Source organism: Pezoporus occidentalis, unplaced genomic scaffold (assembly GCF_034315485.1).
Source record: "Pezoporus occidentalis ecotype Australia unplaced genomic scaffold, CSIRO_AGI_Poc_V1 ctg116, whole genome shotgun sequence".
NCBI classification, from domain to species: domain Eukaryota; kingdom Metazoa; phylum Chordata; class Aves; order Psittaciformes; family Psittacidae; genus Pezoporus; species Pezoporus occidentalis.
In genome coordinates, this window is record NW_026912951.1 from 1,409,777 (window position 1) to 1,422,632 (window position 12,856).

Sequence of the window (12,856 nt, forward strand, 5' to 3'; positions counted from 1 at the left end):
ATTTTCATACTGCTATTTTTCAGCCAACTGTAAAATACTCCAGTGGAGTGCCTCCATATGGGCCATTCATGTAAAGCAACGCTTCCATCATTATTCAGTGAGATACACATACCCAGCCCTCAATGACTGTTTTCTATTTCCTTCAAACCGGTTTGTAGCTAAGAAGATAGGGGAAACAGCAAACTGTTGCAGAAATCATTCAAACTGCTGCTAAGAATGATCTATATAGCAGTGACATACATACTTAGTGCCTAGCCCTGCAGCCACAGTCTGAAGCCAATTCTGATTTGGAGGCAAATATCACACGAGTAAGCACCAGTCCCTCAGGTGCAAAGCTTCCTCAACTTCACTTGATTTCCAAAGCCGCAATTTCAGCCCTGACTAATAACTTGCCTTGTGAAGGAAGGAACGACAAAAATGGCTTGCCACAGCACATGTTTTGAATAGCTTATTTAGTCTAGAAGCACAGGTGGACAGAATTAAAGAGACTGTCAAAAGGTAGGCAGTCGTGTTTATAATGCTTAAATGTGTGCGTCGTACATCATCAATTTAGACAGCACAAACTACTTGTATCCCTGCTAGAACACCTTTTTCCCACGTACTCCTTTGAGAATAGAAGAGCAGACGGCTGAGAAAAGCTGAAGTGAGACTTTCTGCTCAAAGCAAAAATGCCTGGAAATTCACTTAGTACCGGATTTCACTTCCTCCTCTTCACAAATGTTTAAATATACTATACTGTTGCACAGCTGTTCTCAGCAGGCATAGTGTGTTCTTGTTTGCAGCAAAGACGGCTACACAGATAAAATCTCAAGTCATAAAAATCTGAGTAAAACCAACTGGATCAATATTTTAGATATACATTATAAAAAAAGAACTTAAGATGCTCAGAACTAAATTCCCAGGCATTCCTGTGAAATATTAAATTCAGAATCTTAAAACAATTATAAGTGTAACAGATGAGGATCAGGGGCTAACATCAAAAGGCAAATGCTTCAACGACCATTTAACATCTAAAATTTGTAAAGCCACAATTTGCAATTGTTTAACTAGAATATTTACTGTGAGCAACAAGGGAGATTTGAAAAATATACCTGTAGCCATTACAGTGTCATCTTTCCCCTGGGTAAAGACTACGATTCGTTGCCTTTTAGTGTTCACCTTTGGCAGGGCTTGTGTCTTGCGGGCTATCTCTTTAATATCTTCAGTCTATTAATAGGAGAGAAAGAAAATTCTTGTTACCAGCACACTAGAGCAGTGGGAGATTAGAACTTTATTAGCAGATCAAAGATTTTTTTTTTCTTATGGCTAGGTATAAAATAGACTTTATTGTCAGTAGAGGAAGATTTTTAAAAGGAAGAATATTTCATTCTCCTAAGGGTTTATGTAGTACTGTGAGACCATTGTTTTTAATCTTGATAATGATAGTTCAGCTATTCCAATTGCTGCAAAACTGCAAAGCTAACAAAGGAATTACAGAGCATTTCCTAATGAGCAATTAGTGGGTTTCTTTGCTGCTGACTGGATTCTAACCTTACCTATCATAAAATTAAAAGTAAAATTGGAAAGAGAATACTTTGGATCAACTCTGAGCCTGATTTTCATCCAATTTAGCCAGGTTTTATAGTATATAATCCCTCTGATTTCAGCAGGATTACAAATACCGTTTCCCATACTTCCCTACAGCAACTGATCTCAGCAAGTAAACTGACTGTACACTGCAGTGCCTTAGAAGGTGTGGAGCTCAGGTGAATATGCTCTGTGCTCACTAGCTGCTTGCATAATTGAGATGCAGGGAAGCAAAGGGTGAAAGGTATATTCAGTGAGGCACAGAACATCCTCGATTTTCTGAAGTAAGACTAAGCTGCGAAAAATTCAGGAATCTTTGCTTTAAAGGGACTTCGTACACCAGAGTGCATGTAGTTAGGAACAGAGACACTGGCCAAAACCCAAACCTTTCATTCATCCAATGTCTTCAACAGCCACAAGTTTCAAATGCTTAATTTGATTCAAGAAACTCTAAGAACACAAGTTGTCATTAGAATATTATCCTTCCTATTCTCATAGTTGCCCTATGATCTGAAACACAAGGATTTCAATTTCTGATTTACTTAATTTTCAATCTTGTCTAAATATAGGTATTCCTGTTGTTTGTGTAAGCATAAAATCCCATTATAATGTTGTGTTGGATGCTTTTGCTCTCAGATTTATCTCAAGCCAGTAATTTCTTCAAATTAACTTTGGTATATGTAACCCTATTTCTTGCCATCGTTTTTTAAATTTATTTTATATTTTTTATCATTAGGAAACAAAAGAATACAATTATTCTCTGTGCTACTTACTATATCCCATTCTATTTATATCTGTGTTAAGTAACACCATACCTTTTTTCCCCAGTCTGCTCATGCATACAAGCAACTGTAGTGAAAACCAATTGATTTGGTGAGGGCCTAGCACTGAATGTATGAAAACATAACACCACTTTCTGCACTGTTTTGTGTCTCGTTATGAATCTCAAGTCATTTTTAACACATTATATTATATAATTATATAATGAATAGAGTTGATTTATAAAGATGTCCAGACTGGTTTCTGGTCATTTACCAGAGTTGTTACAATTAATATATATTATTAATAAATTTTTATGTTCCAAAATCAATATATAGTGTTATTCTGAAACCCAGGTACAATATGTGCTATTTTGACTACAGCTGCTGATTTTAACAAGAGATAATTATTTATTACCAGCAGGTCAGTTAAACACTTCAAGAACTATAATCCGCATACCATGCAGTCCTGGTTACTTGATGATTTTTGATAATCTGGTCGATCTTCAAGCACTTCACCTTTCTTATGGACAAAGAATATGCCTGGGCTATACATTTACCAGGATCTATTTATGTGAAATTATCTAGCTCCTTTGCAATACCCTTAGACTCCCTTTAATTTCTTCCTCAACTGCCAGTGATTGATTTATACACATTTGCTAAGCATGAAAATAAATTTTCCTTATTTATTGGTCTCTTCACCTCTTTTTAAAAGTCTTGATGACTTTTCATTTCCATATACTACACTCTCATTTGTGTTATTTCTTCCTTCTTTCTGCTTAGAATGTTAATATAGCTTTCAGAAGGCAACATCTTCCACCAGAGAGGAAAGAGAAGAACTGTGGACCCTTCTACATGGACTGAAGACAGTGAACAGGGCCATCTTACCCCTAATTCTCAAAAGGTGAAGATACCAGAGAAAAAAATTGCCACTCTTCTGTTCTGAAATGTCTTTTTAAGAGATTTGTGAATAGCAGATACCAGCTGGTGGCACAAGTTGTTGAATAGGAGATGGATGGAGAATTACAGCCCTCCAGCTTGGCAATATGCAGGCTTCTGAAGGTTAACCTAAATTCTGAACTATTTCAGGCCTTGGTAATTAAGAGATCCATGAACTAGAAAATGCAATAAAGCATGATGGAGATCAAAGGAAACAGAAGAGAGGTATTTAGTGTTTGCTAACTAGGAAGTGGCTACTAGTGACTTTATTAAGCGCATTTACAGAGGAGCAAAGCAGGCAAAGAAATCAAAATGCTTGAAGATATTTGTGCAATGTATTTACATACACTTTGAATTTTAAAAGGAAAAGTAGGAAGTTATAATAGCAGAAAATGGCATGATCAAGAGATGATTTTTTCAGTTTATAAAAGAATAAAGATGAACTTATATCAGGGAAAGAGGACCCTGAGGAAAAGGTTACTGAAGAAATATGGTAAAGGATGAAATACAGTAGACAGTGAAAGAAAGTAAAAAGCACACATATTTTCAGCAAGAATTAAATATACAGTAAGCATGTAATAGTAGAAGGAAGGTAATAACCCCTTAGATACCTACAGTTTCATTCACATCATTTTACTTCTTGGGTTGACAACCAGAATTGAACCCTAAATTTTATGTTAAAGTAGGATTTTGCTTTCCTAATTCCTACATAGGATAAACAGCAAGTTACCAGTTCGTAAAAACAAAACCTCATAAACTTTTGTCTTGGGAATTTTGTTATTTGAAACATATTACAAACATCCAATCAAAATACACTGATAACCATTCTTCCACTTCAAGGGGAACCGCGTCCAAGGGCTCTCTAGGATAAAAACTGTGACTATTATAATGAATTACTGAGATGACTGCAACATACAATTAAGATGAAACACTGTCTTCAAACAGTGAATTTACTATTTATTTAAAAGTTTTAAAATGTCATAGAACACAAAATTCAGAAAAAAAGGAAACAGCAAAAGTAATGTTCTACTTTTGATATTACAGATAAGTGTTGGTCCAGGAGATAAAATGAAGGAAATAATGGTCTTCAAATATCATGATTAATTTTACAAAAATACCCTGTATTTCAGCAAAGTGCAATGGAAAACTAACTCTTAGTGAGGTGAAGCATAAAAATAAAAATTCCTTTGAATGTGGTTTCTCTTACAAACAAAAACCCCAGATTTGTGTCAAGGAAGTTTTCTCCTGCCTATGACAAGATTCTATTTCTTCTGAAAAGGTGTATTTTTAGCTGAAGAGCTGCAGTTGACTTGATTGTACTTTTTTTTTTTCTTGAAAATTGTTTCAGATATACTTACCTCAATCCATGTTGAAAAGATGCATTTAGTCTACAGAAAGTGTTGAAATTACTCAGAGGTAGAAAAGGAGATGATTAAAAAAAAAAAAAAAGTAGCCAGTCACAACTGATTTTCTGTGCTAAAAGACTTCTGATTATTTTTGTTAAAAACCAAAATTCTTTCCAGGCTGCAACTCAAATTCAGCTACCAGCACCTTTTCATCACTTCTATGATAAATTTCCTCTTGATTTTTGCCCTGGTCGCTTGAGTTCTTTCTTTCACTTTTCCATGTTTTGCCAGCTTTCTAATCTCAATATAAATCACAGAATCAATTTTAGAAGCTTTTGAGAGTTCCTGGAAATGTTTCTTATTTTTAATGAAAGGCTGATTTGAAGCTCTGTGAGGTTTTTTGTAAGGTACTTTATTAGTAGTGTGATTCGTTTGTTTTTTTTTCTTCCACAGCACAATGGCAAAACAAGATTGTGGACACTTACCAAGTTTTACACATCTCTGCCAGTAAACCTGACATGTGAGTTGTTGCCAAGCAAAGGGGTAATAAGAGATAAGATCATAATCATTGTGCACTTTACTGATATGCTGTAATCAAATGTGGCAGATTTAGGATGTTCAGAAGGAACTGTGCTAAAATCTCTAAGCAAGCACTAATGGAAAGGTTAATATGATGGTAGTTAGCAGACACCAGCAAAAGCAGTTTGTCACTAGAACTGAATTTAAACCAGGCACATTTAAAGTCTTTAGCTCAAGGGGGCAATAAAAATATAGAATGGGTAGACTTAATACACTACTTCCTTTCTTTTTTATTGTCTAGCTACCAGAGGGTACCAATAATTTGTTATGCTTCATATTATATTTGGAGGCATCTGTGAAATTCATTCATTTGATAGAATAAACTCAAAGTGCAATTTTATGCTAACACTAAGGATTATACAAATGAACATTGACAGTGATAAAAAGTCTTGATTTCTACAAAGCAGCCACATGAATTTGGGAAACATAAAATGAAATGGGACAGCCCACAGTTTTAATATCTAAAACACCGATGGCATTGATGTACCTGCTGGTGTACGGTTCTAAAGAAATCTAAATTGTAGAACAAAAGCTGTCAGTCTTTCCCTCTTTTTTATATGCATCCATCCACACACAAAAGTGGCATGTTCTTAAAGCGATGCGGTTTGAATTGCGCGGCTTCTATTATTTATGCAAAATGGGTGTTGAGCAGTCAAACTCCTACCTATTCTTTTACACTGCAAACAAATCAATTAAGGTGGATCTTATTTCACTGAAAAAACATGTAAAAGGATTTATGTGTGCTCAATTCTGCAACATAGATTTCAGTAAGATCGCTTACTATCTGCAAAATTAGCACAATCGTTGTCACATAAATTATAGTATTTAAAACCTGCCTATTTGAATTTAGCATTAGAGACCAACAGATGATAGCTCTACAGATTAAGTTATGTGAATTTAGCCAATGGGAGATAATATTCAAATAAATACCTCAAGAAGATGAAATCAAAAGCTCTGAAAATCACTGTAAAATCATCAGTGTTTACTTCAAGACAGTAGAGGAGCATACATTTTTAGAGCACAGATGGAAAACACCAACTCGAATATGTTTTGAAACACAAATTCCACACTACCCCTTCTAAAAGAAGCTGTTTGTAGAAGCACGGTTTACATTAATCAGTACCTAACAATTTTATACACCACCTTTCTAAAATTCATTTGCATAATGATAATCTGCATATGGCAGGGTTTAAGTTATTTAAGCAGTGTTATATTTCACTATTTAGTCTTGCTTCACCACTGCTTTAGCAGTGAATCCTTATGGAGTGTAATGCAGCTAATGAGGTAGCTTTTTAACTGAACAAACTGACAGGTCCCATATCTGCAGAGGCAGCTTGAAACCGTGCCCAACCTCTCGGCTTCCCAAGAGGCTTTTCAAAATTCAATAAATAACATCTGTAGGCGATGTTGGGTGCAGACCTAGCAGAGTGCGTCATAACACTGAGCTGGCAGAACAAAGAAACCATGACGACTGCCAAGTTTCCATGGCAACCGCTGCGAGGCTTGGAGAGTATAATAGCACATCAATCATTGTCCAAAAGAACTTCATTATCAGCAAGAAAAAAACCCGTTAGGATCTGTTTAGTGTGCAATTGTGGGTTAACTCACCTCAAAGCCTTGCTCTCTAGCAAAAGTGGCAGCTTCCTGAAATAATAAAAAAAGAACAGTTAATTATAAAGTGCTAGATAATGAAGAAATAACACATTCTGAAACTCATTCAGCCGGTTCTCCTTTTAGGCGATTATCTCAATATACCCATATACAGTTGTTCAATTCTGATAGCTGCACCAAAAGCTTCCCCCTCCTTCTCTCAAGCCCAACAACAGTACAATGTCAACACATTTCACAAGTTCAAATAAAGAAGGTACAGTATGTTTTTTCCAGGCAAGCCTGGAAAGTTACTTCTGGAGATAGGAGTTGGACTAGGAAACCACTACTTCAAACCCAAACAAACATCCTTCAGACATATTTTTAATTGAAATTGCATTATATCTTCACTTACGTACAGCACTTCATGGGATACAGGTTATCAAGTCATTTGAAAAAAATCACTTGTCATCTACAGTGCGTTAAAAAAAGGATCACAAAATGTGATCAAGCCCTTGTGGTGGAATCAGATGAGCATTTTAAAATACTCTGATGTCTTAATCACTGCTTTAGGCAATTTAACTATGCTCTTTTCCTGAAAGAACAGAAGAAACATCAGGGTATCAGAATGTCCTCATCTCTTATTTATATTAATTGGAGCAATTATAATCTGTTTTGAAATAAAAGCAAGGAGACAGAAGACAATAGCTATGTTTTCCTCTCACTCACTTTCCACATTAACATCGCAAGCATTTAAGAAAACCCTCAAAGTCTTTATATTTCAACTTGCATTCTTCCAGATTATCTTTGCCAAGTGTTATTAATAGAGGGATAAGTCTTGAGCCAAAATGGTGAGCTGATCCAACAAAACCGAAATAACTACTGCACCAAACCATTTAAGTCCAGTGCCCCTATGACAGTTTTTAGTCTTAGCAGAAAATACATACTTGCATACCTATATGATCTGCCAATTTGGAGAAAGCACAAGAATTCGAAGTGGGTACAATTGATTATAACAACAGTAAGTTGAGGTTAATAAAATGTGATAAGCTGAAAAGCACAACTCCTCAGGCTGCTTCACTGCAAAAACATAAGGCTGACCGGGTTAGCCTTAGCTGATGTTGACAGAAAAACTGAATCATGGTCCTGACAATTGGGTGCGGGCAAGGTTAGCCACTTTGACAATTTACTTACAATTGAATTCCTTCTTGTACATCACACAGGCAATGACATTTGCTAGCCTGGCTGTCGAGAAGGAGTACAGGGTTCAAAGATATCATGCAGTGTTTTCCTAAACCAGCATGTGATTAACAAAGCCTATGCTCGTATGAAAAAAGGAGTCTGCATGCTGCCACTCTAAAGTGATGCGCTTACAATGAACTGCAACACAATCAAGAAAGCCTCAAATGGGACTGTGACACAGAAAAAAAAACAAAATAAGTGAAAGAAGGGAGTGATAAGGGAGCAGAGAATAAGTAAATAGGCTAAAAATTATGTACTGTAGCCAAATTACTTCTTTAACCTCAGGTTTTTGGTCATGCAATTGAAATCGGAAGTTACACTGATCTGTCCTAAGGGGATTTCTTTAATGTCCCAGTGCAGCAGGACATTAACATCTGTGTTAAACTATTGTTTAGCCAGGAAACTGGACACCAGTACATGAAATAAAAACTATTCCAGTTAAGTAGTGTTTCCTTATGTGGGAGATTTTGAGAGAATTCATCTTAATTTTCTGTGCTGGAGCAGCCATGCATAGCACATGTGGTTTGAAAGACCTGGCCCTTCCACAAGAAAGGATAAATGATTGCACATTTGTTAAAAAGTATCTCATCTTCGGATTTTCCTGTTAGAGTGTCATCTTTTAGTCTGGTCTGCTGCCCGCCTGCATGAATAATGGTAGCTAGCATACAATCATAGATTTTCCTGCAGTTGACCTCTAATCTAAGGGTGCCTGAAAGCGCCAAAGAATACCAGCAATCTTAATTTTCTCCTCCTATCAACCAGACCTCAGAAAAACTCCTAAGCAGATTCCTTCTGCAAGGACTGTGCCTACAGCCCCCTAAGAATCAGCCTCTCTCACAATTACATCCGTTTAAGAATTAAGGCCCTTCGAGTAAAAAAGATAATAAACCTCAAAACACGCGTTTGGAGACTACAGTTTGGTGTTTGCAAAATGGTGAGAAATGTGAGGCAGGCCCTGAATGCCAGGGACAGTTCAAAGTAAATTAACCAGATAAAAGCGATGAGAACCTTTTAGTATCTATTCACAATAACAGTGAGAACAGGAAACAAGCAGAACCCATCTGTGCAGCCCTAGGGCACCTCATACTGAGCTTCACATCTCTAATAAAGTAGTCAGGTTAAAATCTAAGTGGCTGTAACATGTGGAGACTGGTTACAACGGCCAGCCGGGGCGTTCCCTGATGCAGGTGATAATCAGTATGATAATCACTATATTTACAGGCTTTCCATTTTATATCTGACATTGGAAATCATGAAGAAGGAGGGATTAAGGAAATAAACAACCTACACAGAAGCTTTACTGCTCCCAAGAGAATGCAGCATTTTCATTCATGCGTGACATGCGACAACAGCAAGGCAAAACAGCGACAGAACAGAATTTTCTTAGGAGGCTTCATTTCACATGAGGAGTTCTTTCAGTTTTGATAAACTTTAGACATTATTCAGTCATTACTCCAACTCAGCATTTTCAGAGCTATTTTCCATTATTGCCTACAACAGAACATTTCATTTCATAAAACCCTCTCCCCCCACCTTTTTGCTCTTTTTGCCCAAGAGTACTAAACATTATTTCATACTAAACACTATCATACTAAATATATTAAAAACTCTCGCTCCTTTTCCTACTTTTTCTATATAATCTTTTTACTGACCACGACAGGGAATTTATTGCCGTACCACCTAAGGCAGAAATGGGATTTGTTATTAGTTATGAAACATTATTTGGCTCATGCAGAAAAAACAATAAAAATCCTAAGTACAGTCACGCTGAAAAAACCCTGTGTACAGCGTTACTTACTGGGAGTAACACAATGTCACCAAAGTTAACACACACCCTCTCTTTGTACAATAGTAAGCAGTTTACACAGGAAAGCGAGATACATTAAAGAGATAACAATAAAAAAGACAACTTCCGTTAGTACTGGCCTTGCTGTTATGTTAGAACTCACTTGCTGAAAACTATTTCCATTTTTGCATGTGTTTTATTGCTGTTGGAGTCCCTGCATTTAGTAAATGGAGCTATAATGTACACTGGGGCTGATTTTAACAGGACTTGTTAAAATTCTGAGCCCTTTTATCACCAGCAATACAAAGTATTTGTTCACAAGTAAACAGAAACATACCCTCCAAACACAGAATCTATTAGCATCTGCATTCCTAGGAGTATTCGCTAGCCCCCTGTGTTGTAAGAATTTTACAATTATGGAGTTAAGATGCAATAACTGCACATTCAGTTTGCCATAACACACATAAGGCATACTATATATTTGTTTTTGTTGGTACCAGGATTCTACGATGACTTGACCGAATTATAGCCAAAATGGTACCAACATGCATATTGGGTTAAAATTAATTCATGTAGGCCAACATAAACCTCACGCAGTTGCACTGAACAGCATTTAAAACCCTGTATTGCCAGAATTAGCTGACAAAGACTGTTTCAAAAGCCTCAACAACAGTATTATCTACAATATGCATTTTAACCTTTATATGGAGAAAAGGAGCACTGTAAACTAAATTTGCATTTCATTGCTGAAATCAACATTATCTCATAAAGAAATGATAAAACAGCAGGACAGCAATGATACCCTTGCACACTGAATGCATTTCCCGTAATTACACAAGAAAGCAAATGCAGGGGACACTGAAGCTAATCCCTCCCCTGCCATCCTTCTTGATAGAGGAAACATCTCACAGAATAACCTAATCTCACATATTACAGTAGTACCCTGTGCAATTCTCCAATTCTCTACTTTTCTTTGGGGAGTCGGAAACAGAAACAAAAAACCCCAACAAAACAACGCCTGGATTTGATTCACTTTTTTAAACTGGGAGATTAGTGCCAGGTTTTGAGGGAGTTCTTACTGCAATAACTGCAAACTTCCTGATTTACCCACAATAATCCCCAAGCAAGTCCTATTCACATTTTCAGGAATATCATCCTCTTCCTCTGTGACCCAGTGGGTACAGCCTGACCCATGAATCAGTGTTATCTTAAACCAGCACAAGTAAGTACGGCATGTATAACTGCAGAGAAAGATCCTGACGGTACAGTGCAGTGCACAGTGCGCAACGAAAAGAAAGGAATAAAAAGGCAAATTTGAGTGGACTTACTCACTGAGAAACTGTAAATGACTATAAGGACCATCCGCTTAGTGTCTGTATTTGATGGATGTCCTGCTGGTACCAACCATGTTTGATTATAACTTGAATAGTACTTCCACCACTATGCCTTGCAAGATACTTTAAACTGCTGAATCTAACTGCGAAATCTTCTAAAAATCGATCTTAAACATTTCCTTCCTTGCACACAGCTCAGAAGGATGAATTGTTAGTTTTCAACTTATATTGTTTCACTGAACAATATTAAAGGCTACGATTATCTCGCTCAGATAATTCCCTTTTCTTCAGTATTATTATTTAGTACTATTCATCCCACTCATGAGTTCATCCCCAATCCTGGTATAACTTTGTGTTCTTTATATCCTCTCTTGATTTTCTACAGACTGTCTTGTTTGCAGCAACAAAGCTAGTTTCACAGATCTCCTCTAACATTAAAAACCTGTTATCTAAATAAAATGGGTGGCAACAAAGTAAATGAGCAAATGGGGATACAGGGAAGACTTTCATGCTAGTGATGCACACTGGCACCTACAACTTTGTTCTACAAAAAACTGACTCAAATAATCAAAGTTGTTTTATATTGACAATTCTTTCTTAGAGACAGGTGCTGAAGATTTGTATTTGTGAAATAAGACATTTCTATTCATGGTTTCCTAAAGGACAGTTTACTTGTAAATATTTCTAAACCCAACAACCAACCAACCAACCATTTACGTATTATCGGTTTCACTGCACTACAGAAACATGAAATTCTTCTGCATTATTATAATTATGAACACTCGCAGTTCATCTTTCCTTAGGTAGGCGTATTTGTCCTTCCTATCTACCTGTACTTTCTGTCATCTTTCCATGTTCCTAACAAAGGGTTTTCTTACAAAATTCTGTGCTTTCAGAGCTATACCCTTAGTTTTATATTCTCTGTAGGTACTGAGAACCTCTGATTGCAGCAGTATCTGTTGCACCCAGTAATTCTGAATACAGGCCAATAAAAGACATCTTCTTTAGTTAAAACCTCCTTTTTTTGGTCAGGAGATAAGTCATGAAGAATGATTTATCAAGATCACCATGTGCCCTCTTTTGGTATTTCCTTTATAAACCACTCATCATAGCAGAGGAGCTAAGCTTGTTTTTAAGGAGGGGGGGTGTTAAGCTGTGCTATGTTTCCCACCCTTCCAGCTCCAGCCCAGTTTACACTAAATATGATGCTGACAATGTGGCTTAAGGCACAGACAGGATAACAGATTTTCAAGGATAATACTGTCGTGGTTTAAACCCAGACAGGTAACTCGGTCGCTCACTTCCCCCCCTTTCTTGCCCTCCCCCTGCTCCCGGAGGGACAGAGAGGAGAATCGAAAAGAATGCAACTCCCACCAGTTTAGTTGAAGGTATAACACAAATCACTACTGCTACCACCAGTAATAATAATGATAAAGGAAATAACAAGGGAAGAGAATACAACACCTCAGCACCAGCTGACCGATAACTCGCCCCCCAAGCCCGACCAAGCTCCGACCGATACCTCCTCCAACCCTGCAGTCTCCCAGCCCTTCCGGCTCCCTCCCAGTTCCATCCTGGGCATGACTTACACATTTATTGGGATGTTGTATCAAATCCAGGAACTTACACATTTATTGGGATGTTGTATCAAATCCAGGAATTCAATGCATCCCACAAACGTGCAGTAATACAACCTGTCTTTATACTCCTCTTTCCTGT

At 37.0% G+C, this 12,856-nt stretch overlaps 1 protein-coding gene across 6 annotated transcripts in view; it reads right to left on the bottom strand.

The window, feature by feature from the left end:
- ADK (adenosine kinase) overlaps positions 1-12,856 on the bottom strand; it is a 305,725-nt gene that overhangs the window by 41,163 nt on the left and 251,706 nt on the right. For all 6 annotated transcript variants that reach the window (XM_062639731.1, XM_062639723.1, XM_062639711.1 and 3 more), the window contains 2 exons: positions 6,797-6,832; positions 1,092-1,206 (listed from right to left, as the gene is read on the bottom strand). In XM_062639731.1, coding sequence (XP_062495715.1) covers positions 1,092-1,206; positions 6,797-6,832 — 151 coding nt within the window. The remainder of the gene's footprint in view (positions 1-1,091; positions 1,207-6,796; positions 6,833-12,856) is intronic.